This window comes from Mirounga angustirostris, unplaced genomic scaffold, assembly GCF_029215605.1.
Source record: "Mirounga angustirostris isolate CCGP_5_RB_7025 unplaced genomic scaffold, mMirAng1.0.hap1 SCAF_11, whole genome shotgun sequence".
Lineage (NCBI taxonomy): Eukaryota > Metazoa > Chordata > Mammalia > Carnivora > Phocidae > Mirounga > Mirounga angustirostris.
This window is the reverse complement of record NW_026991719.1, coordinates 26,924,058-26,951,105: the sequence shown is the minus strand read 5'-3', so window position 1 is coordinate 26,951,105 and position 27,048 is coordinate 26,924,058. Positions and strand designations below refer to the sequence as shown.

The window sequence follows — 27,048 nt, the reverse complement described above, 5'->3', positions numbered from 1 at the left end:
TATGGTTGGGGAAAGCAGAGTCTGACCATGGCCTCTGACTCTGGTCTTGGATTTGATTCTATGGAACCACCATATTTTGCAAAATCCCTTGAAGACTTACCACCTTTCCCATGATACCAAGCAAGAGTCCTTAGAGGCTTGGAAAGACTTGGCCTTTTCCATTCTAAGAGTAAGCCACATCTAGGTTCCTAGTGACTTTGGCAGGCTCTGACCTTCCTTCTGGAAGCCCTTGCCTATTCACCCAGAAGTATACAATACTGTTTGTTGCCTTGGATCAGATTTCAATTTTCATAGTTTGGGGTATGTCAGAACCTCTCCTGCTAACCCTCTGTCCTCTGGGAATCCCAAACTGCTTATCTGGAATCTTAGAATCAACTTGACTCTTACTGTCTTAACCAGCCAACTTCTCTACTTTATTCTTCCCCTGTAGATTTTTGAGCATCACCCAGACTTCTCAGTTTCTTTTCAAACGTGGCCTATTTTCTGCTAAGTTTAGGTCTATGTGTAATTTCGTTAGCCTAATCAAACTCCTAGTCCCGACCCTGACTTAAAGCTCTAAAATATACTTCGACAAAGTCACAAAGAAAATTCTTGTTGGTTCACTGTTTATATTTGCACTCAAGATAACATTTGAGACTGTGCTACTCAAAGAATTTGGTGACAGTTTTCTTTATCACTCCCATATCTCATCAGGCATTGAGTCTTTTTACTTCGTAAAAATGCTTTTAGCTCTTTAAATACTTTTCATATCTATATTAGCTAGGATAGGCTAACTGCTATAGCAAACATTCCTCCAAATGTGTGACTGTAAAATGGCTTTAAAAAGATAGCAGTGTATTTCTTTCTTATGTAAACAGTCCAAGGTGATTTCATGTTAGTTGGGGTTAGGTGTGACGGAGGGGAGGGGGAGTAGCAATCCACAGGGGCCAACAAGGCTCTTCCATCTTCAAAGCCCAGTTTCCAAATTGCCCTTCTGCAGACATTCTGGAGCCAAAAGGGGAAAGACAGGAAGGCTGTCACAAGAGGTGGCCCACATCCCTTGCATTCATCTCCCTCTGGCCAGAGGTCAGTCCTGTGGCCACAGGTAATAGCAGAGTGGCTGGAAATGAAGTCTAGTCAGGTACCTAAAAAGAAGAATAAAGAAGTTTCAAGAACAGTTAGCAGTCACCGCCCGGTTATTCATGCCCTGCCCTCTATTCACACGGACCCTGAATCACCTCTCAACTAGTTGGCTGCATTGGCCTCTTATCTCTTACCCAGACCCTTAGTCCCCCTCAACTCTCTGCTACACTTATGCCTGGGATATGTTTTTGGATGTGACTAATCCTCCACAGCTTTAAGGATAAAAGGTCAACCTGCTTAGGTAAATGCATAATGCCCAATCCCCCACTGTAGCACCAGCTGCCACGACCCCCTCACACAAAGCCTTTACTCCAACCACAGTGGAATTTTTTCTTTTTCTGATCCATAACAATAACATGTTGCAAACACTGATGTGACATCAGACACAGCTCTGACCAGTATATTATTAGCTTGTTCATTTTGCACAATAACCTTATAAAGTAGACAACAGTATTATTCCCATTTCATAGAGGAAAAAACACAGAGAAGTAGTGTGCCTGAGGTTCTACAGTTTGTAAATGGTACAGCTTGAGTACGACCCAAAGTGTGGGGATTCTGGATTTTTACTCACTGTATTATCTTGCTTCTCCCAAAGTTACTGTACATGCCATTCCTTTCTTCCTTCCCTGAATGCCCTTCCTCTGTCTTCATCTAGCTCCCGCTCAAACTTCAGGAATCAACTCAGGCTTGCATCTCTTCTTTCAGGATGCCGTGTTTGACATCAGCCTAACTTAGTTCTAAATCAATGCTTTTTATTAGTTCATTAATCAATGACATTAATCAGTGACATCGTAGAAAATTGTTATACTTGATAGGTTCCCCATGCACTCCACAGCCCACTCTCCAGAGAGCCACGTTTCATATCACTAAATGATACTTCTTTCTTTCTGGACAGAAGCAGTTTTATAAATTGCAATGATTTTTCAATTGTCCAGACTCAACATTTTTGTAGGGTTCAAATTTGTACCAACAACCCCTTTCTCTTGCTCCTCCATGTGAAAACACTGTAGAAATTATATTTTATAGGTAGTGTAATATTGGCCAAGGGTTTCTAAGTTTTATGGACTTAGAAGAACTACCTGTTTTGTTTTGTTTTTTTTCTACTTCTCAGAATGGAAAATCCTCAGAGCACTTTTCATCTGGAAGTGCTGCATTTGGGTTATTTCACAATTCCCCAACCCTGAGTCAAGTATCGGTCGGTGTACGGGCAGCAGTGTCTCTTGGGTAATCAAGAGCATCTCATTTTGCTACGCTCAGTGTTCAAGAAATGGGGAAAGTCAGCTGGGTTTAGAGATTAGGTAAGAGACTCAGAGGCATACCTTTTGATAAGTTTCAAATCATTTCCTGTTTATAAAAGCACACATTAAGACACCCATAAAATCTCCAAATGAATGGTGTTTTACTTTTCCTTCAAAATCTCAGTGGGAAAAGGTACTTCTGACTTTACAAGTAAATAAAAATAATGAACCCTGATTACCAGGTATGTTTAAACTGATTTGAAAAGCAAGTGGAAATCATCTTAGTGCGTAGTGATAAGCATCTTTTAGACATCAGAGGATGGATTGACTTAAGGGTCTGTATTTTTTAAACTAGTGAATATTGGGATGTAAATGGCTGTTATGCAGTTTGAATTTGTCTTCTCTATTTGTATTCACTTAATTAAAAACGGCAATTTGTGAATATTAAATTTGTAAGTTTTCCATAGCAATCTAGTGTTTATTTTGAATATTAAATTTGGAAACAGAGTGACTCTAGAACATTATTACAAACAAATCTCTATAGTGTGTCTCTGAGTAGCAATTGCCAAAAATTGGGGATTAGCAGTTTACCCCCCACCAATACCAATAAGTTCCTTGCACTTGCTCCTCTGAAATGCTTATATCATTGTTCAGTATCTGACTTCTCCATTCAAATGTAATAACCACATCTGTCCTGTTTACCACTATATCCCCAGTTGCCTAGCACCATGACTAGGACATTTACAGATGTTGAATCAATTTCATCGTTTACCTGTTCACACTGGGACAAAAGTCTTTGCAAGTATTCTGCCACCATTTGTGTAGATTCAAGCCAAATATGGCTTGTAATGATATTACAGATGTTATCTCTGCTGTCCTACTCACAATTCCTCCGCCTCCTGCAATGCTTAACCTGATTGACAATGGCCCCTACTACTTATAACATTGGCCTTTCAGGGGGTGCACTTGTCACTACATCTTATGTGATAGTTTTATGATGTTGAAGACTATTTCCTGTGATCATGCTGTGTTCTCAGATGGCAAACTTAGATTTATTTATGCTTGTGACCCAAGGCAGGAAGTTAACCTTGAAAATAAGTTAAAATTTGAAAGGTAGTAAATCATAGGGCTGGGATTTATAATTTATCTCAGTAAGGAACCTAGAGGCTGGGTGTGAAGGAAGAGACATGAGCTAAAAGTAAAAAAATAAAATAAAATAACAAAACAACAACAACAACAACAAACCCACAAAACCCTGGCTTCTGTTCCAGCACTGTTATTAAGTTTGAGCAAGTTGCCTTACTTTTCTGGGCCTTAATTTTCTCATCTCTCAAAATGAAAGGATTAGCCAGATCGGGGAAGACAAATCAGTGGATGTCTTCTGCTTCTCCCTCATTTGCCCATGGGAGACATCACTAATCACTCAGTGCTGTATTAGAAGACTTTTCAAGACAATGCTCCATGCAGCTACCCCTGATGAATGTAGTTCACACACAGATGAAACCTCTTTGTCATCCCTAGGCTACATGACCTTTAAGATGCTCTCTAGCTTTAGAATTCTAATAGCTCTATTAAATAGATTGAAATTTAAGAGTTCAATAATAATCATTCCTCACCATCTAGAGGCAGTCTGAAAAAAAATAAAGAGAACTAATAACCCTTCTCTTTTACTTCTACTCAGGGCCACCATGAAAAGTTGTTCAGGTTGTAAAGTCTACAAGTCACTATGTGGATTGTACTTCTTCAGTGTGTTCAGTGCCTAACCTGCACAGCTGTTCATGGCCCTCTGCTTCCACAAATTCATTTCTAAATAGCTGTACCTCACTTCCCTGGCTTCTAAATTGCATGACTTTATATATTATTTCTAGAAGACTTAGGAACTGTGAAAAATATCACTACAGGGGAAAATTTTGATATTCCATGCTTTTCATTATAATAGGGTTTTATAAAATTATTTCTCTTGATTTAGACAGAAACATGTGTACTGAGAACTCACAGGACATTAGCCCTTGCATATAAAAAAATAACAACAAAAAATGTAAACTGCCAGTGATTAGAAGGAGTATGGTGGAATAGTCATCTGATGTGAGCATGCATTTCCTTATACATTTATTTCATCAATATTTGTTGATGTTCCAGACACTATGCCAGACACTAGAAATGCATCGAAAAATAAACAAGACCAGTTTGATCTCTTCTTTGATCTGTAGCCTAACAGGGGAGGACGGAAATTAAACAAGCATTGCTCTATGCGAAGAGCAGTACTGTGAGAGCATTAGCAAGATAACCCGACTCGGGTGTGGTGGGATGGGGACGGCTTCTCCAAGGAAGTCTCACCTTAGCTGAGACCAGAGGAGGAACAGGGGTTAGCCAAGTCAGTTTGGGGGTTTGGAAGAGGAGCGTTCCCAGCAGAGGGGATAGTATAGATAAAGGCCTAGAAGTGAGACATGTCATAGCAACTCAAGGAACCAAAGGAGAGTCAGTCAAGTGAAGATGAGGAGGCAGCTTCAGAACACAGCTGGAAGGGTCCAAGCGAGTGATGATGATGATGTGGATGAAATTGTGGTGATGGAGATGCAGAGCAGTAGGAAGTAGTTTTCGTAGCTATGTAGAAGTTAGAATCAATGCTTTTGATTGTTAGGTTATGGTAGGGGACTTGAAGGGAAGAGTTAAGTCAGATGTCTAATTTGGACAGTCAGGTGGGTGGTGGTGCCATTTATTCAAACCCTTTACACAAGAGAGGGAGCATGTTTGAAGAGAATAGAGGGTGGTGAAGCAGGAAGGTTGGTACTGAGTTCCATCCTGCACATGTGCAGTTTGAGTTACCCATGGAGCATACACAGGGATATGTCCAAGTAGCAGGGTGGACACACTGTACGGATAGAGAAAGTTCTGGGCTTGAGATATTTCATTGGATTTTCTCAGTAGGTAAGTAATTAAAACCTCTCAAGGGTTTGAAATGGTTTAGGGGAAAGTTTGTGGATGGAAAAGAGAGGGCCCAGGAGTGAACCCAGAATAACACCAACATTCTAGGAAAAAGCAAAGAAAAATAAACTTGAAGTGGAGACAGGGAAATTAGCGATTCAGTGGGTAGGAGACAAACCAGCTGCGTGTGATGTCACAAAATCCAAAGGAAGAGAGGCTTTCAAGAAACGAAACCTTCAGAGTTGTCAAGAGCTATCAAAGAGACAGAAAAGATAAAACCAAAAAAATATTCCATTAATTTAGCAACCGAAGAGAGTACTGATAACCTTGATATGAGTAATTTCAATGCTGATTTTGGAGAACCTGGTAATTACTCAGTGGTAAATAGAGGACCCAGATTGCAATGGGTTGAGACATGATTGGGAATTGAGAAAATCAAGGAGCAAGTGTAAAACAATTCTTTCAAGACTCATGACTGTGATGGGGAAAGAGAAAGACCATAGCAACAGAAAATGGATGTAGTGGCAAGAAGAAAAGCATGGTCATAAGAAGAGAGACACTTGGGGGCGCCTGGGTGGCTTAGTCGGTTAGGTGGCCGACTCTTGGTTTCAGGCTCATGCCATGATCTCAGGGTCGTGAGATCAAGCTCTGAGTCGGGCTCCGCACTCAGTGGGGAGTCAGCTTGAAGAGTCTCTCCCTCTGCCCCTTTCCACGCTCATTTGCGTGCTCTCTCTCTCTCAGATAAATAGATCTTAAAAAAAAGAAGAGAGAGACTTGAGCATGTTTAAATGCCAGTGGGAAGGAGACAGTAGAGAGGGTGACTTTGAGGATTTAGAAGAAATGAGGGAGGATCAATAGCCTTGGAAGGAATGAAGGCACATCTCTACTGCAAGGACGGGCGAGGAGGGAAGGATAGACGTAGCTGCTGGTAGTGTTGTAAATGTAGTGAAAGGTTAAGGTAGCATTCTTCTATTGAATGTATTTTTCTCATTGAAGTGGAAGCTGCACCGAAATGCAAAGTGATGGGGATGGTGTTAGAGTCTGAGATTCAAACAGAGTGGCAATTTACAATAGTTGCTCTGTGATATTACAGTAAGTGTTGACTACAGAATCAGCAATGAAATTCTTTTTGTTTGCAGGGTTTTTGTTTTGTTTCGTTTTTTTGAGAGAGAGAGAGAGCACGTGCACAAGGGCGGGGAGAGAGAGAGGGAGAAAGAGACTCTCAAGCAGGCTCCACGCCCAGCACAAAGCCTGACCGGGGCTCAATCTCACCTCCCTGAGATCATACCTGAGCCAAAATCAAGAGTCAGACGCTTAACCGACTGAGCCACCTAGGTGACCCTTTATTTGCAGTTTTAAGTCCCTTTCTGAACTTCATGAAAAGTTTATGAAAACTGTTTCAGAATCTTCTTTGCATTTCTTATTTCCACCTCTTTTCCCTTTTTTTTTACCTCCCCAATTTAGACCTTCCCCCCTTTTTTTTTCACAGTAGGCCCCACGCCCAGGGTGGACCCCAGTGCAAGGCTTGAACTCATGGACCCTGAGATCAAGACCTAGCTGAGATCAAGAGTCGGTCACTGAACTGACTGAACCAGTCAGGTGCCCCAAACCTTTCTATTTTTTAAATTAAATGTACACCAACTGCCATGAAATACCTGCTGATAAAAAACACTACAAAATAAATTTCGATTTTTGGTTTGTTGTCTTGTTTGTTATTATTAATCCTAGCCCACAAAGCTGTCTTGCATAAAATGAGGAGGTTATAATAGAGAAGAATAGTTTTTAATTATCTCATTTATTTAAGACCTTGTGGCTAGTCCAAACAGATAATAAAGGCCACAAAAAGTCTACCTTGAGATTTTAACTCCCAGGGTAGGTTTTCTACCTAATCAAAAGAACCCAATAATTACTCCATCTCCTCTTAAATGGTTTCATTTTCTGTGCAAACTGTTTTACCCTTTAGCTGATTTCCTTAGTGTTGAATTAAGAAAGATTCTCCCGGAAGGCTTTTTCATCATGTCCTAGAATCTCCACTGAGTTAGAGTGGTCCAGCTCTCACAGTGCTTTGTTTTCAGAGTACCTGATCTAAGTCATGATATCATTCTTTTAAAAGAGAAACCCTTCGACCAGGCTAGGGTCGTGTCTGTCATGTTCCTCCCTGGGGCCTGGCCCAGTGCCAGACTCCTGGTAAGGGCTCAGTCAGTATTTGTAGAATGAATGAATGAATGGACTGGACCGTGGCAAATGAGAATCCTGCCATCGTCCCAGGGGAAGTGAGAGAAAGCTGTTGTGACTTGGAGAATTGAAGGCAAGAAGGAGTTAGAACAGCCATATAGTAAATGGGACTGCTGTCAGGAGAAGCCACTGGTCCATCATGGAATGACCTGTCAAGGCTACCAACTACTTGACTCTCATTATTAGCCCTCGTTGGATGTTCTGCAGTTACCCAACTTCCTTCATAACTGATGAGTTCATTAATTTATCATTAATTTATCCAACTTCTTCATAACTGGTCAGCTGATATGTATAATTTTCCAGATATCTTTGAAGTTCTGTGATTAGGGATTTTAGATCGAAACCCATTCTTAATCCATGACTTATGAGTCAAAATTTTGAATTTCGTTGTTCATGTTCTTGATTATTGTCTTCTCTTGTTGTTTGGGGTTTTTTTTTTTTTTTTTTTTTTAATGTTTCTGTTCTCCTTGGTTATGAATAGAAATGTTTTGGAAGAAGTCTTTGTTTGGCATGGGAGCCCCCACAAAGTCATTTTGGTACATGTAAACTTGGTATTAAATGTCAGGTATGAAATACATAAGGGACGAATTACTTCTCCATAAAAGAGAACTTAATAAATTTCAGGAAAGTGAATTCTTTCCAGTCTGCCTTGCCGACAAGCGTAGAAACTTTGATCTTCATTTGCTGAGAGGAATATGGCAGATGATACACAGTAGATGTTGGAATAATGCTCACTTAAATTCCTTTTTGTAGGAAAAATATATCTTTATTTCAAGAAGCTATTCTAGGATCTTTCTCTTGACAGCGTCCTAGTTCTTATCTCTGCCACACACAGGCTCACAAACTATTTTCTTTGAAGAGCATTTTGTTATTAGCCCTCTTTTTATTTTTCCTCCCATAGTAAACAGAACTGAAGGTGTTTACTCCCCATAGTGAGAAGACCCCTGGGTGCACACACAGTGGTGTGAACCTCTGGCTTTTCTCTGCTTGTCATTCCCTGAGTATAAGGAACAGGTGCAGTGATCAATTCACCGCCCTCAGTGAACCACGGGCAGGAAGGAACCGGTGTGTCACAGACCTTTTGTTCCTTGGAGAGAATGAGTCCGAAGAAAGACTGCTTGAGCTGATACTGAGAAAATATAAGGACTCAGGAACTTTTTCCCCCACTTTATGGATGGCTATAGGTTTACCCATCCCGGTTTGCTCAAGATGGTCCCAGCTTATGTCTGTTGTTCTCATGTGATGATTAATAGCACCCCCGTATACTCTCAAAAGTGTTCACGCTTGGACAATAAACTATAAAGTCCCCCCAATTACATGGACCCAGGAGTAGAAAAATCCTGTCTGTATGCCCTGATGTGAGAACGTGGTACTTTAGGGAAATGAAATTGTGCGTGAGACGTATGCAGAGCAGGTGAATGAAGCTAGATAACTGAAAAACTTAACTCCACTTATTGAGTGCCTACTATGTGCTCAGTGCTGTACCAGGTGCTGAAGCAGAGGGGTCAGCTGTATCCTCCAGAGTTCACCTCCCACGTGCAAGCCTGCCCTGGAAGCACACTGTCTTTCCTTAGGACTCCTTCACTCTTCCCCATGACTTGGTATATGAATCAGGTTTGGGATATGCCACTGTTGGGCTTTTATTTATTTATTTGGGGGGAGCTTTAATAGCATTGTATCATGCTTTAATTAATAGAACATCATGTTATGAAATTGTTGAATCAGATGTTTTCCCTAGACATCAAATGTGTTGTCAGTGAAAATTTGACATCTAGATATGAGGAACAAAAGAGATAAGGAAAATAATAATGAGATTTTTATAAAGGATAAAGATATAACGTTTGGGTATTTTAATGTGTTGCCACAACCTCAAGTATTGTAGGAGCTATTTCCTTTAGAAATAACACAAGACATTGACCCAGTGCCTACCTCACTTTCTACCGTCTTTGATGGGAAATTTCATGGCTGTGACAGAGAAGCATGTTGAAAAGGACCAGAGTTTTATTATTTGTTGACTTTTAAGTGACTAAAGGAAGTTACTCCCAGTACTAGAAACAAATGGAGAAGCTAACTCTGAAGGTCAAGGTAGAAGTTGGAGTTCAGCACAGACAAGAGAAACCACTCTAGGTATGATCATCACAGAATGAGTCAGTACAGAGTTGCATACTAAATCTTAGGAAAGGCTGAAGGAGCAGATTTTAGACTTGGTTTCCAGAATAGAATTCTAAAGCCAGATAGAACTGATTCACTAGGGAATACATACCATCTCCGAGGTACCCCTGAAGCAATGAATTCAAGAACGTTCTCTGCAACTGGAAACTAGGATTCAGGAAGTTGAAATCTAGAAGCTAACCACTTCCGTAGCTGCCTTCCTTCAACCAGGAAGCTGGAGAATAGACTTTGGAACTATGATGTGGGAAATCCCATGTTTCTATGACTAAGCTCGCCAACAGAAGTAGCCAAAGGAGTGGGGAGATGGCCTGGACCTACTTCCACCTTCCAAAACCCTCACAAGCACATCTACTTGATGTAGAGTTGCCAGATTTAGCAAACAAAAACAATGCACGCAACATACTTACACTAAAAAAAAAAAAAAAATCCATCATTTGTCTGAAATTCAAATTTAACTGGGCACCCCATATTTTATCTGACAGCCCTAACTTACTGAAACTTAATTCTTCTGCATAACCCTGGCTGCATAGAAGTCTGTCAAATGCAGTCTCTGATTTCCAGCTGGTCCAGCAGTGTGGAGGTTTCAGTGAGCCAATCCATAGCATTAACCAGTGTAGATTTCCTCGCAAGAATGGCTGAAGCCTTTCTGCCCCCAGACACTTTTGCTACCATCTGAATATTTCCCTTTGCATTCTCATACTCTCTGAAATCCTACCCATTTGCGATTCATTTGGTTTAACGCAGCTTCCTCTTTTTAAAATGCACAAATCTCCCAGGATGTGCAAGTGGTCAGATTATGCTCGAAGAATACGGTTTTCAACAGGTGGGAGAGAAGGAAGGCTTACAAGGACCTGAGGAAAGGTGGGGGTAGAAAGGGCTGGGCACCAGGAGGTAGAGCGAAATGGGCAGGTGCCCCTTCAGATCTCCTTTGCTTACTGTTCTGCATTGGGCAGACTCAGGATTCAAAGAGAAATATTTTCTTTCCATTCTTCCTCTCCCTTTTGTACCCCCAAAATACATGCCTCCCAAACCACATAACCCAAAGTAATGATATCAAAATGACATAGATCGTCGACAGTAGAGATCAAATAGCTGTATATTTTCTGGCCTGAAATATATATGACTACTGTTTCTGTGGAAATTTGAGTTTTGGGTTCTGAACCATTGACTTGCAAAAGACTTTGGGTTACAGAACTCTGTAAGTTGGGGACTGCGTTTACATATTTCCAAAGGAAGAATGCTGTATTTGCACCATGCTAATTAACTATTTAGTGAGAAGAAATGTCAGCCTCAAGCATGAAAAGAAATATTGCCTCTCAGAGAAGTCAAGGCTGATGAAAAACAATCACGCCCGCACAATGCGGCTCTTAAGAAACACGGGAACTCTTTTCTGTTCCCCCATTTTCCCTAGGATTTTCTCTTCTGCATTTAAAACAGTTGGGTAGTTCAAGTTTCAAGGCTACTGATTGTAACAGAAAATCAGGAGTAATTGGAAGCAGTGGGATGTTGGGAGAAGTAATTGAGGGAGCTGCCCTCCACGTTATCCTGTAGGACTTTCCGTGGAAATGAAATCAGGCAGGGAAGGTCTGGCTGAGTGAGGGCAAGCATGCAGTCCTACAGAGAACGGGGCCGTCTCTTCCATCCTTTTATCTCTGGTGCCGAGTGGGAAGGAGGGGAATTCTTTGGCAGAAAACTTTATCCAAGGGTTGACGAGGGCTATTTAGCTAAAAGAGGGTATTGTTACAGTGAAATCAAACTTTGCATGAGTTGTTTGCTATTAAGGCAAATCGAAAGTAGCATTGCATCTTTGATAAGGGAGGTGAGTTTTGCTGATAACTTGTGAGCTTTCTTTGGAATAAAGGAGACATAAATTGTGTTCATTTCAGAGGTAAAATAGGTTCGTTTTCTCTTCAGAAGTGGACTTTCTTTGAACTTGGTGTCTTACTTCTACCTATCAAGACATTATTGCTCTGAAAAGCACGGTAGCTATTGAATGAGAATTTGTCATCATCATTTAGTTAAACACCCCCGAATTATTTTTTACTGACTATAATTTAATTTCATACATCCAGTGATATTTTAAAACCCATGAGCTATTTTGTAACTCCCAACATCACAAGGATAAATTTGATTCCATAGATGAAGTGTTGTGCCAAACGAATTATAGTCAAAGAGAAAAACAGAAAAAAAAAAATTAGTGGAATTCTCAATGCTCTCTCTAAGTCAGACATCATAAGGCTTTTTCATCCTGTGAAGCTCCTCATGATATGTTGAAAAGAGAAGGTAATGAATAGATGGTGTTTAAAAGGCCCCAATCCTCTTCTAAATGCTTCAGAATCCATTATTTAATTATGATCTTAGATCTAAAGTCTGGTCTTTTAAAGGACTTGATGTGTCCTGAGTGGTAGAAAATGTGATTTCCAAATCGTATGATATGATTAGCTCTCCATGTGTAAACCAGTAGCCCAGTAACAAAATCCTTTCCTATCACTCAGTAAATACTGTAATTGGTGATACTTATGAGTGAGGATCTGGATAGGCCAGATATTTGGGAAATTGCAAAGCTGAAAGTCACATTGATTTTATAGTGAAGAATCGGCCAAGTTACTCTTGAGGTTTCAAAAATGGACCTGCCCAAGGAACATTTTCTTGCTTTTGCAGGCACCAGGCCTTTTTCCAGGAGCAAGCATTCATCCATTCAGGGAACCATAACATGTAGTTTCCACTTTTCTAGTGATGGCACTTAAAACTGGGAGAAGAGGCTATAGGATTTATGGAGATCCACTTCTCCGGGCCAGCAAATCCTCTCGGCTTACACCAGTCCATTTGTCAGTGTTAGCCTCCACGTTCGAGGAGTTTCTTGCAACCTCTGAGGTCTAAGATACAGAGTGAGCAGAGGAGGGTACAGAACTCTAACTCATATTCCTGGGCTTATCTCTCCAATGGAGAGAGGCTGTCTTATCTTCTTTTATTTTTTCCGAATCAGGCCATTAGCATGAAACAAGGACATGTAATCTTACCAGAGCAAAATTGGGGTCATGCCATAGGCTAGCTGAGTGAGTGCTCTGTGGCACGATGATGTATGGCCGCCGTGCAACAATGTCGCTACCACATCAGATCTGCCCTTTAATTACATTCTAAATCTCATTTGAAGAGATTTTATCATTATGGAAATTGCTCTGTAAATGTGCCCATGATGAAACCCAATAAAAGTTTGCTGAGAAGAATTGAAGACCGAGGGAGATGAATCAGCAGCTAAAACATTATCCTCGGAGTTTTCCTGGCTTTAGGCAAAACGTCCCATGCAGTAACAGAACATCACCATGGACTCAGAAGGTGTAACTTCCTGATTATTACAGGGCACTTGTGCCTGTGGCACTAGCTCTTCTTCCAGAAGCCAGAGGAAGAGTTCTGCTTTCCAGCTTGGCCGGACTTTTTCTCCCCAACCTCAGAACCATTGCTTGAATTTCTAGTGGCCAAACTGAATCCTCCGGTATTTGCCTTGTGTTCTGGACTCCATGCATGCATGCAGAGCAGGCCCGAGGTTCTTGAAATGAAAGATGGCTTTCTTTTCATGAAATAAAGAACACCTCTGCTTTCTTCTCAAGGTCATTTAAAAATATCTAGACTGCTGGGTTATGGAAAGCACATGAGGAGGATTCATAGGGAAAGAGTAAAGTCAAATGTTCTTTTCTCTACAATAGGGATTGTCTCCTATCTGTGTAGCGTGACTGATTTGAAGTTTCCTTTTAAGCATGTTCTTGATCATCTCTTTCTTCGGTCCTGAGCTACCAGACAGACATTCTAGGGCCATAGCTACCTTTAACTCAGAGTGCCAACTTCTGTGCCTTTCCACGGGCCCCTGGCTCAATGCACCCTTTTCCTCTATGTCACTCCTCCTCCCCCTTTCATGTGTTGTTTCCCAAGAAGATGGTGGGTCACAATGGAAAAGGGCCAGGTTACGTGAATGTGGCTAGAGTGATGAAAATTTTGTAGCACCCAAGGGTGTCCTCTGCCGGGCACCACCACCCCCCAAATGTAGTCATTTTGTGCCTAGGATCAGTAAGACTAATTCCAAGATGCGTAAGTCAGCAAAACCGTATTGTAATCACATCTTTCAATGTGTTCTTCTTCCTAGGAGTTTTCTGTTAAAACAGTACTTGAAAGATCTGTTGTCTTCGTTAATTCATTGTATTTCTTGCAGGTGGAGGTAGCTGCCGGCAGGCTACTGTCCCTCTATTTCCTTTCAGTGGGTCTTGGAAGCCCATGAAATTAGAGGTCATATTTTGTGGTTATGAGTACTTGTGCAGGTTTCTCAGGAGAGGATCCATCATTTTCATAAAGGCATTCATGACCGCCAGGAGGTTAAGGCCCACTATGTGAGACCAGTGTTCATTCTCAAAGGGGTTCCATCCCTGGCTCCGTCAGCATCACCTGGAAACTTGTTAGAAATGCAAATTCTTGATCTCTACACCAGATTTACAGAATCATGAACTCCAGGGTTGGGGCCCAGCAGCCTGTGTTTTAATAAGCTCGCTCAACTTTGAGGACCACTGCGCTAGACAAGTTACCAATACATGCTACAAAAGTTCATGTTCGCAGGTACATGTGGATGACACAGAGAAAACAAGTTCCTCTCTCCCGCCCCCCATGGACCTTTCCCTCTGGCCACATAGAGTTGCTCAGCTTGACATATACTCTTGTCTCATCTCAGCTCATCTTCAACTTTACTCTTGCCCTTCCTGGTGTTTCAAATTTTATCCTCTCACTTCTCTCCTGGTCAGCTCCTCCTCATCCTTCAAGATCCTGTTCACCTATCATCACGGGTGTGATGGCATCTGCAAATCTTGGTGACAGAGCTAATTGCTCTGTTCCCATTGGGCTGTGTCCACTTTAACATTATTGTATACCATTATCACTGAAGAGTTTTTCAGGAGACTATAGGGTCCTTGAAATAAGAAACTTATCTCTTGTGGTTTTACAATTGTCTTCAGACATGATTTGGGCGAGACCCCCATCTTGCTGTCAACCCACCAAAGGGAAAAAAATCAGAAAGTCAGAAAGGAACGAAACTCTAACAGAACCAGGCAGAAGGGTTTTTCAGCAAGCCCCTCTATTTTCTACTCAAGATAACGTTAATAATTAGGTATCATCCACATTGGTTTCTTAGTCCCCTGCTGCTGAGGTTTTTCTCTATTAAACACTCAATTACATCAGCAATTTCAGCAGAAATTCATGATAACTGTACAGTCCCTCTGTCCCTATCTGAGAAGTGTAGAACAAAAGCATTTGTCCACAGTAAAGCACTATGGACATAATCTGTTTACTGCTTCTCTTTCTTGGGGTGACCGATATATACTCCAGATCAGTGACAATGATGAAATCCAACTTTCATTTTTCCTTCCTTACTCAAGGCACTGTGAGGCAGGTTTCTGCTGTTTTGTGACATATTCCAGTGTAGCTCCCACATAAAAATTCTTATGATGTAAAATAATCTATCAAAACCTCCATTTTTCTGTTCTAGTCCTTTATTAAAACTTATATAATTTATCTCATGGGCATGGAAAAACCTGAGCCTTTCCAATCCTTACTCTACTGGAGATAGTTTTTCAGATGTACCTGTTCTCAGATGAAAGAAGCATCGTCGCATGGCCAAAGGCCAAGGATGCCCTGGGTCTGTTTCAATGAGGGTGGTCCGGGGTCTCTAGGATGTTCCAAACTGAACTGAATGCTTTGGGAAAGATTGGTGGGTATGCAACAGAAGACTCATGAGTGGGTTTCTGGATTCAGCATAGTGGGTTCTAGGAATGAAGAAACATCCTGGATATTTTGCCAGATGCTATTTTGCCAGTTTTCTCATGATGGCATTTCCTTTGGCAGCTAGGCCAGTGTTACCTATCCTTATATTAATGTCCATATGCGTATACCTTCTTCTTCCTTTTCCTTATACCTTGCGAAAGAGAGTATATTTTTTCCCAATCACCATCCACTCTGTTCCATGAGAGAAGAAAAGCTAAATAGGGGGAAGTAACTCCCTAGGCACAAAAAACCCATTACACTCTCCAGAAAAAGCAATTTGCTCTACTTGGTAGTAGACAGAAATTAACTCACCAAAGAACAGCAGAGAATCAGACCTAATTATGTCAGTAGGACTTTAGTTAACATCATGATACTAGAACCTTCTTTAACATTCACACTTTATGGATACCTAGAATTCATTTTAAAGGTAATATCTCTAAGCTTTTGACGAATGAATACCCACAAATGAACACGGTCATGTCCAATGTGTGTTTGTGAATTATTTGGAAACTATCCTATTTAAAGTGAAAAGATGTAAAATCATCTTAGATTTATGATGTCATTAACCTATTCCAAACAATCGCCTCAGTGTCGGGTTGTTTGTGTTCGTGTTGGGATATTAGGAGGGGTTTCTTTGGAGGGGTGGGGGATGGAATAAAGTTGTTCTGCATTTACAACATTCATAATCAAAATGAGCCAGAGGAAATTAGCTACATGGCTGTTATGATTTCTAGTGTATTATCAAAAATAATTATGGCACTTTGCCATATGTTCTTGCCTTCTTCTTACATATTGCTGTCAGGATGAGACTTGACATCAACTAATTGCTTATTTCTACTATAGTCTTGAACTACACAGATTCTCTAGAGAGAAAAGAGAGAGCTCTGTGACAAAGAGATTCAGGAAATAGGAGCTTTTCTAACTTTCAATTCTGCATATAATATAGACAAATTGTATAGATAAATATAACCAGATGTGTATTGGTCCATGGAAAGATAGTTGACTATTTTAAGAATAAGAATGTGTTCTGTTCATTTGGAGCCATTGAAAATCATGAAAGGTGTGAGTTCAGAGTTGTATTTGAGGTGGGAATCTCCTGTGTCTATGTAACTATGTGCAGCTTTGGTGTCTGTGCCCTTGCCCTATCATTGTAATTTACTTGGTACCGACGGGTGAGTGTGTGTATATGTGTGTTTAAAACACAGCATATACAGGGGCGCCTGGGTGGCTCAGTAGGCGGAGCACCAGAGTCTTGGTTTTGGTTCAGCTCCTGATCTCATGGTTCACAGGATCGAGCCCCGCATAGGGCTCTGCACTCAGTGGGGAGTCTCCTTGAGATTCTCTCTCTCTCTGCTCCTCCCTGCCCTCTCAAATAAATAAAAATAAATCTTTAAAAAAAATAAATAAAACACAGCATATATAATGTTTGTCTTACTCCTGGGGAAAGGAAGCTTAAAATAATATTTCTGCCTTTAAAATGCTTTGGTGAACAGTTATCACTTTGCCTAATTCTACCTTCCAGAGGGAGACCGAGGGAAGGATGAAAGTGAGTCACACGTGCAGCTATTTCTGTAATTTATGAGCACTTGGTGATCCCTCCTCCTTCCTTCCTGGTTTTGGAGCCTGTCAGCTAAATTCCTGCCTCCATTCTCTCCCTGCTGCCTTTGCCATTTACCCTGAAAACTGCCCCCCCCCCCAGGTAATCATTCTCAAATACTTTTATAGTATGTCATGTCTGCTGTGGTGAAAACAATGGTGCACATGTGGTGTGGGGGGGTGCTCTTTGGTTATGGGGAGCAAATGATATGTACAAATGGATTTCTTTCCTGTTTATGAGATTTCTCTCTCTGTTCATCCTATTATGCTGTGAACATCAAGAAGGTAGAAGTTTGTTTTTCACCACTGCGGGCCTAGATGCTGATATATGAAATATTAGTGGGAGGAAGGAAAAGTAGGGAAGGAGGGAGGGAGGAAGAGAAGGAAGGAAGGAAAGAGAGAGAGAGAGAGAGAGAAAGAAAGAAAGAAAGAAAGAAAGAAAGAAAGAGAAAGAAAGAAAGAAAAGAAAAAAAGAAAGAAAGAAAGAAAGAAAGAAAAAAGAAAAGAAAGAAAGAAGGGAAGGAAGGGAAGGAGGGAAGGAAGGGAAGGAGGGAGGGAGGGAGGAAGGAAGGAAGGAAGGAAGGAAGGAAGGAAGGAAGGAAGGAAGGAAGGAAGGAAGGAAGGAAGGGAGGGACTAACTTAAGGGCTGGGACTACATCTTTCTTACATTATATGTGTTCCCGCAGCTCCTAGTGAAGTCTTGGAAGTTCAATAGGCACTTAAGTGCATGTTTGTGTGATGAATAAATATGCAGAACATTTGCGCACTGTGACAGAATAAAAAGAAACTAGGAAAAACGTGACGCAGAAGAGAGAAGGCACTTCTAATCTTACTTCCAACCTAGTACATCTGAAGTGAACTCTTTGATTTTAAAAAGTAATTTTAAGGCTAGCATAAACCAGAGGGTCAGAGAAGGAGAGAAAGCAGCACGTGTTGCCCGAGTTTGGAATTGCTTAAGGCGGTCTGACAAATGGGATTTTGCTCAGTTTCCTCCAGGGTAATCCACCCTAGGCCAGGCATTTTTAAAGATTAGATTTTGAAATCAAGGTTTGCACCTGGGAATGTACTGAGGCAGGAGAGCATATCCCTTCTCTCCACTGTTCTAGTGCATAAGGGTGAGAATTTTCGAATGAGATACGAAAGCAAAGGCAACAAACCCTGCAGGATAATAGTCTCTGAGGACCTTAATAACAGCCATTTTTAAAGCACAGCCTGTGGACTCCTAAATCCATAGCCGCTCGTTTAAGATGCATTGCGATGCAGTGGACCCGAAAACACACTCCTTATCTACCTAGAGTAACCAGGCTCCAAGCCAAACGGCAGTCCTCAAATTAACTCTTGTTTCTCTTGGGATGACAACTCTGCTGCTTTTAAAAAGGATTGCAATGGCCACATATAGAATAGGGGAAAAGAGTCACGCCCTCTGTGAGTCTGTACCCAACTGCATTTCCTGAGTGAATTAGGAATGTCTGCTGGTTAGATTAGAGTCCTTATAAGGTCAAGATTGTAGGTCCAATTCCTTTATATGGGTGCTTCTCAAAAAAATCCATTAGGAAGGATAATTCTGTTTTGTTTTGCTAGTTGTAATGTTCAATCCATACCAGACTGATACTTTTGTAACATGCAATAAAAATGAATTACTTTTAAAACTACAAAAACCAGACACAAAATGCAACCCTGTGCTTTTTATTTTTAGATTGCTGTAAACATTTCTAAAGATTTACTCTTGATTTCTGTTCTCATAATGGAATATGTGTGTGTGTGTGTTGTGTGTGTGTGTGTGTGTGTGTGTGCTCCCAAACCTCAAGTATTTAGAGCACATGTTTTGCAAGTCATTTTGCAGAGCCAAGCTAAGGGAGTTTTACTTTTGCATGTGTATTTTTGTTTGTTGAATTTCTTTAAAGCATCAACACCTTTTCAGGATAACTATGTTGGATAAATTCATTTAAAGAGTTTTATACATACTGCTTCCTTCTTAAATAGAGTTTGCTGAACATAAACCTGCTTTTTCTGCTGAATTTAGGATCTTCATTACTAACAGTAATGATTTTGCTTCACATGCAAGCAAGGTGATGCCTTCAAGGGCTGGTAGGTAGGGCTGTAAGAGGCCACACTGTGTAACCCGGGTCACCTCTGTGTGCTCGCGGCTCCTTCTACACCTTTCTGGTTCTCTGTCAGGTGTCACTCCTTGCCACGTGCAGTGTAGCCCTGACAGATACCTTCTCTCCTGTTCTGGATCTTCTGTATCTGACCTTTTAAGTTCTTGGAAATCAGATCGCCATTCTTTTTTTTTCTATCAAATGTATTTGAATTAGGGGAAAGTTATCAGTAAAAAGGAACTAATGGCCTTATTATCCGCCTACTAATTGCTTTCAGAAAAAATTAGAGATTATGTGTCTGTAATGAATTTTATAGGGAGATGTAGTCACTTATGTTCGTTCTTCCTGCATCTTTCTGTCAGTTTTCTTGCTGACCTCTTGGTTGTATTCAAGATAGGGAGGTCATCTCACTGATATGAGGAATTCTTAATCGCAGGAAACAAACTGAGGGCTGCTGGAGTGGGGGGTGGGGTGGGAGGGATGGGGTGACTGGGTGATAGACACTGGGGAGGGTATGTGCTCTGGTAAGCGCTGTGAAGTGTGCGAGACTGTTGAATCTCAGATCTGTACCTCTGAAACAAATAATGCAATATATGTTAAGAAAAAAAAGAAGAAGGTAGCAGGAGGGGAAGAATGAAGCAGGGGAAATCGGAGGGGTAGATGAACCATGAGAGACGATGGACTCTGAAAAACAAACTGAGGGTTCGGGGGGGGGGGGGGAGGACGGGTTGGCCTGGTGGTGGGTATTGAGGAGGGCACGTTCTGCATGGAGCACTGGGTGTTATGCACAAACAACGAATCATGGAACACTACATCTAAAACTAATGATGTAATGTATGGGGATTAACATAAGAATAAAAAAAACGTCAAAAAAAAAAAAGATAGGGAGGTCATCATTTGCTGGGTTCTTTTTTAGAGACAAATAATTCCATGTACGTAGGAAAGAAAATACTTGGATACTGTTACCCAGGATGTTTGGAAATAGTCTCATAACCATTTGCTTGGGTAATAAAAAGAAGGGTGTCGCCCTGACTCTTGACATCTCTCTTCTTTATTTTGCTTCTAGTAGAACTTTTATAACTTTTCATATTCTTCCCCAGTTGTCTTATTACTTAGGGACCCCAAGGATCATTCTACTTGTTGAATGAGATAGTACAGATGTAATATTCCATGATCTTGTGTTTGTCCTACTTTTCCTTATAAATTTTTATTGTCAGTGACTTCCTGAAAGGTCTTTGCCCCGCTTAGTTTAAGGACCTCAACTACATTCCATCTGTTGTTGCTTCCTAACACACATCATGTGTTCCAATCAGGCTGTGAGGTTCATTGTCCTGCTCATAAACCACACTCACTTCCACCTTCTGCCATTCTTACATCCTTTTTCCCAGTGGGAACGTCCTCTTCCCTCTCCCTCTCTTGGTCTTATCCATCCTTCAAGGCTCGGGTGAAGTCGCATGAGTTCATGAAGTCTATCACTTGATTTCCACCCTGATTCTCTTAGAAGAGCAACCCTTATATTAGCTATTACTTATTAAAGGCCTCTTGTGTTCTGGACACTGTTCAGAGTATTTTATAAAAATCGTTCCATGTAATATTCACAACAACCCAGCAGGGAGGTATTACTACTTAATATTTAGTGAAGCCAAAGAGATTAAAGAGTTTTCAAACTTATGCAGCTAACAAGGGAAAGAGAAGGGACAGACTCAAACCATGTCTACTTGATGGCACTTCGCCACTGCTTTTCCCTGGAGGCTGAGAAAGGGCACTTAGGACAGGAGGAGGCTAGACTCTTGGACAAGAAGGAGGTGTGAGATTTGAAAAAGCTCTCCAGGAAACAGGATTCTCCCTACTCCTAAAACCACTGCGCTGTGGACATACCACTTGCCAGATGGCTGAACTTGACATCACCTTGGAGATTTGCTCTCCAAGTGCACAGAATTTGAGGCTCTATGGTTCTTTGAGGGGGGGAGGGCAACAAATTATGTTTTTTATTGGCACCCATTTTCTCAATTTATGTTATCTCTTGTTGTATTGGGTATGTCTCTGTCCTTTGCTTCAGATCTGTTTAACAGTCTCCATGTTATTAAGACCATACAAAGACTCTCGGGAGTATGGAAAACATTACTCTGCATTGTCTGATGGCAGTGCTAGATTTGCTGAAACTGAGGCAGGAGTATGAGTAACAGGAAAAATTAATTGGGAAAATTTTTATTTTTTTTTAAGATTGTATTTATTCATTTGAGACAGAGAGATAAAGAGAGAGAGAGAGAGAGAGCATGGGCAGGGGGAGAGACAGAGGGAGAGGGAGAAGCAGACTCCCCACTGAACAGGGAGCCTGACACAGGGCTTGATCCCAGGACCTGGAGATCATGACCTGAGCTGAAGGCAGACTCTTAACCATCTGAGCCACCCAGATGCCCCCACTGGGAAAATTTTAAATGAATAGGAAAAAAAAACCCTCAAAGGTGACATAGCCTAGAGATTAAGAGGAACAGTCCCTGGAGTTCCAACAGCCTGAGTTTGAAATTTGGCCACGTGGTTTATTAGCTGTGTGACCTTGGGCACTTTTAGTTAAACTTCTCTGAAATTTCATTTTTGTATATGTAAAAGGCAAATACTTCTCGTGCCTACCCCAGTACTGAGAGGCCTCAGTGAGCGCACGTACAGCCAGTGCTCTGACCAGCATCTGGTGCAGAGTAAGTCTCATACATGTTGTCGCTGCCACTGCGCCTGTTTCTGTGGTTATGTAACAAATACCTTTTTTTCCACTGCTCATTTGTTATTGTTCTTTTTAAAGAATACGATCACAAAAAGAAGAGAACAATTAGACACGCTGCCTTGGACGTAACGACTCAGGCTTTGAGGGATCTTTTCTAGTTAAGTCAAAAGTGAAATAAAGCTACTTAAAAATGCCCGCCAGGGTTACTTTTTGTCCAGGTGGGCTATCCTCTGAGAATTCTCTCTACCCCCCACCCCTCCTGCTTTTCTGTGGCCCCTGAATCAAAGGTTCATCTTAAGCTAAATGCCATCATGGTAGTTTTATGCATGTGAGTGTGTCCCTTCCTCCCGGTCCTGTCAATGTCTCCTCCCACCTAGGACTCAGGCTGCCCACTTGTATTGAGAAATCTCCACTACAGTATGGCAGCCTCCCGGGGAAAAAAAAAAAAAAAGCCTTATGTTCCTCACCGATACTCACCTCCATTTTAGAGCAGGCTACCTGTGTCCCAAAGCTTGACAGATTCCCTGCCATCCCCAAAGAACACGGGCGAGCTACATTGATACTGATGTGTCAAGTCACTACTTAGTGTAATGTTCACGTGGCTCTCGTAGACAAAGGAACACATTGCTGAAGGGAGAACTTCTGTTCTGGCAGCAAGGATATTTTGGAGTAAGGAGACCTTAAAAACTTCTGGGTTTTGCTCACAGCTGGTCCCAGATGCCCAACTGTCAAATAAGAAGTGAAAAGGGTAGTCAGGAGTCCATTTTTCATTCAGAATAAATCAATCCGTGTGGGTCAGTTTCTGATCAAAATCAGTAATGCCAACTTTCCGGTGCTTTCCCCTCAATAGTAGTCCCCCCCCCCCTTGTCAGGAGTAGCCTTGTTCAGCTTCAGCAACTACTGTCTCTTACAACCAGTGCTCACAGCAAATGGGGTAGTGGGAACAGCCCAAGATCTTCTAGAGTCAAAAGAACTCGAATTCTAATGCTTACAAGATAGGTGACTTTAGGCGAGTCAGTTAAACATCTCTCCACCTCAGTGCTCTCATATGAAAAACAGAGAAAACATGTACTTCATGGTGCCAGGACAAAGAATAAAGATCTACATTTGTGTTTTGTACCTTTAACCATTCATGTGTCATTTGTTGCCATCACCCAGCACCATGACCCAGAGAAGGAGTACCGAGCTATGAGTTACCTTACTGCCAATGCCAACACTTGACTTCAGCCACTCTGAACTTCCAAGGGGGCAGGTGGGAGTTTTTATCTCAACATCTATGAGGTGTGGCAGGACATTCTCATCAATATTTAGTTGGTAATATGAATAAATTAAATAAAAAGCACACACTAGATTTTAGGAAACGTAAAGACAGAGCTGTCTCTTGCGTGCTTCTCATTTTCCCCCAGTACTGAGACTAGACAAATAGTGCTCAATAAATACTGGTTTATCAATTTTACGTTTATTTCTTTGTTGATGATACAACAAAGATGTTTCTGTGTGATATAATGGAAATTGCAAAGATTAAAATTAGCAAATTAATGAATCAACTTCCTAACTATGCTTGGGAAGACCTCTCATTTTTTCAAGAAGGTGTTGATGATTTCATGATATACATGATCTTGAGGAACTATTGATTGAGCTCAATGCAGGATATAAAAATTCAAGTTAACTCTCATTTTTATCCATGTTAATGAATAAAGCTGGTGGAATTAGTCAGAATATATCTTATTTTCTTGTACAACTACAGGTTTGGTTTCAATCTAAGTGTGTCCTCTGAGGCAAAGTTTTCAATCAAGTATAACAAAGAAGAAAAGTAAAGTAAAAAGAGAAAAGTGGGGGAATTATGTGGCTAACTTGGATCTGTTTGCTTTGGAGTCCTGATTTATTTAGATAAATTAACCTCACTTTTCTCTTTTCCTGAAGAAATGGCAAATTCAGGAGGGCAGGTTTTGCCATGTAGGTACACACACATAGAAGAGACGTATGTTTGTTTGATCAGACTCTGTTCTGCAAGAAGCCCAAAACCAGTTTTCCACCACATGAGTTAGTTTCAAAATCAGGCTATTTCCTTCCAGAAGGAGCCTGTTTGTGACAGGATAGAGATAGAAGCTGCTTGGTCTATTGGAGTATTTCGCTTCTTTCAACGTTGGATGTCCTTCGATCCATATTCTCCCTCATGACTTCCCATCACAGAGAATGGGACGGAGTTCTCTTTAGGGTCTATCCGTGATACTTTGGCTGCCAAAAAGAGTGACAGGAGACATTCATCATTCATCTACCTGACTTGTGCGACATTCCAAGTCTAAGAGTCAGTGACTGAAATCGCAGGCCAGTTCTTCAGAACTGCTAACATGTTACTGCTGCCACTGCCCCCTTACCTCAGAAGAGTAATTTAATTCCATTTCAGAAAGAGGGAGCGGGAAAAAAAGAGTTCCTAGTTACACAAATCAATCCAATTGTTCAGAGCTTCAGAATGAATTTTTCAACTTGTTGAACAGAAGCATACAAATCTCTAAAAGCAAGTCAGATAATGTACAAAGCCTCCATTCATTGTGTAGGCAGAAAGGAATTCTGGTCCCCGGCAGCTCTCTAAGGAATGTTCCTTTGGCTTTGACTGTTCTGTTGGGAACAAGGAGGGAAACACATATATAAAATGAATTTATAATGTCTCTGGCTTATAATGGCAAAATGATAAGAAAAGTTGGCTGTTTAATATAAACTGTCAGTTGCATATTCCAGGCCTCCTCTCTTTGAGGTCCCTCCCACACCCACGGGCCCGGCCACCGTTTAGTGAGGAGTACAAAGTGGCTGTTTATTATTATTGACTGGTGAGGACTGTGCTCTGAAATTTATTCTGTCAACAGAATGTAAGCAAAGTTGGCATTTTAAAGCAGGGCTCTTGCAGTCGCTGGTTTTTCTCAGGATTGCTATGCAACAGGATCAGTGCTGTAGTCCCCGGTTCAAGCTGAAAATGTTACACAGGAAGACATACCATGTAAAGGTCAGATTCTTCTACTGTGATAATTTTCTTGATCTGTGTATATACAAATGAGGTTGAATGTGTAATCGCTTATCATAACTCTTATCAAGGTCCTGTGCACTTTCTACCTGTCAAGCCTAAAAATACTACGGTATTTTAAATGCGAAATCTTACTAATAAATGTATGATGCTGTAATAAATGTGTGATGCTATGATGCCAACGTGAACTTAATGTGTATTGTCAAGAAGATGCTCTCCTACGATAGAATCCCATTAGTGTGCTGGAGCTGTGGACTGAGCACAACCTTGTTTATTGGTCTCTCCATGCTTTTATGGTCCGAATCAACTCTACAGATTACTTAGGTGCATGGAAAATATGACTTAACCCATAGTGTAATGAAATTATTGGCCCTGGGGTATACTTCATCACGGAATTTTATTTCATATCACTTCCAGAAAATATCATCTTTCATCTGTGGATCAGTCCATGTAACTTACAAAATTTGTAAAGTTGCAGATGCATCATGTTCCAATTCATATTCTAAAGGAGGGTTATTAGACCTAATAAGATGTCCACTGCCAATCTACGTAATAACATGAAGAAATAATGCCCCAAGAAGAGTGAGTTGGAGGTGCATCTTCTTGTTAGTTGGCCCAATTGAAATGTCTTTTGAACGAGCAGTTTATTTTTTACAGTTCTTCAGACTCACAGTTAGCTAGTCTCTCTTGTTTGGTAAATCCGCCCGTGTTCTTCTTCCTGCTGTCTCGTAGGACCTCCAAGGAGAAATTGAAGCTCACACAGATATGTATCACAACCTGGATGAAAATGGCCAAAAAGTCCTGAGATCCCTGGAAGGTTCTGATGACGCAGCCCTGTTGCAAAGACGTCTGGACAACATGAACTTCAAGTGGAGTGAGCTTCGGAAAAAGTCTCTCAACATTAGGTAGGAAAAGATCGGGGGCAAAAAAGCCAGAAATGAATTAAAATGGGAAGAGTTCCTTCCCTTTCCTAGCTCGAGTGGCTAATATCTCATATGTTTATGTAAATCACCCAATTTTGGAATGATTCATTTTATTTTGAATAAATGAATCATTCATTTGCTTGGTATGGAGATGATACTTGAGGGTTCAGATTAGATTAAAATGGCGATGTTTTATAACCATGGGAGAGATGCATATTAAGACATTAGAGTGAATTTAAATGAGGAACACAGCTATCCTAATTTGATAGAGTTCTCTCTTGGCTTACCACAGGATTATACAAAAAGTGATAAAATTAACGTATGTTTATCATGGAATTCTTTCTTTGGCATTACTCTAAATGCATAACAGAGGACATTCCTTAAATACCCTAACGCCTTGTAATTAACACTTTCGAGGAGACCTCTCCATAGCGCCTGCCGCTAGGGAGAGATTATAGAAACTTCTGGTCTTTAGCTCCCTCTCAGTTTTGTCAGGGTGTCCTCTGGAGACTAAGTGTTCTGTTGTTCTCTACTCTCCTCTCTTGTATCGTTGCCCCTTTCTTTGTATCACCTTTCTCCTGAGAAGCTAATGGATGCAGCTCAGCATTGTTGTAAGGAGCACAGAGTGAAGCTCTTGCTGTACCCCTTGCGAGATGGTTCAGTGGAGGGGCAAAGAGCAGGGATGGTTAAGTGAAATGCCCGGTGTCACGTAAATGACATGGGAAGTACAGGGAGTGGAAGTCAGGTCTCCTGCTTTCTGATCAGTTGCTTGTCCTAATTCACATGTCTTTATAAAAATGTGTTGTGCTTTCCTTTGTGTCTAGAAGAGAGGTCAGAGTGGAGGGTGGTAGAAGAGGGCGAATGGGCATCGCAGTGGTTATGAGGGAGCGCGCTAAACCCTGGGAGGAGGTACTACCTTTAGGTCATAAGATTACAGAATGGAGATTTCTTTTTCTTCTTTACAGTTCTTCTAAATTGGCCAGACTTTTGACATACAGCATATTTACTTCAGTAATGAGGGAAAATGTCACTGAAATTTTGTAATTCAAAAGCACTCTTGTAAAAACCTGTACTTAATGTGAAATAATAAGAATGATAGCAACTAACGCACAGCATATCACATATCCTTACATGCCCTGGGCACTTTATATTTCTTGACCCATTTCATGCTCTCAGCAGCCCTACATGATAGGCTCTGTTA

At 41.0% G+C, this 27,048-nt stretch overlaps 1 protein-coding gene across 10 annotated transcripts in view; it reads left to right on the top strand.

Annotated features, from left to right (window-relative positions):
• Window positions 1–27,048, top strand: part of DMD (dystrophin) — a 2,113,108-nt gene that overhangs the window by 1,724,021 nt on the left and 362,039 nt on the right. For all 10 annotated transcript variants that reach the window (XM_064573900.1, XM_064573902.1, XM_064573903.1 and 7 more), the window contains one exon: window positions 25,657–25,829. In XM_064573900.1, coding sequence (XP_064429970.1) covers window positions 25,657–25,829 — 173 coding nt within the window. The remainder of the gene's footprint in view (window positions 1–25,656; window positions 25,830–27,048) is intronic.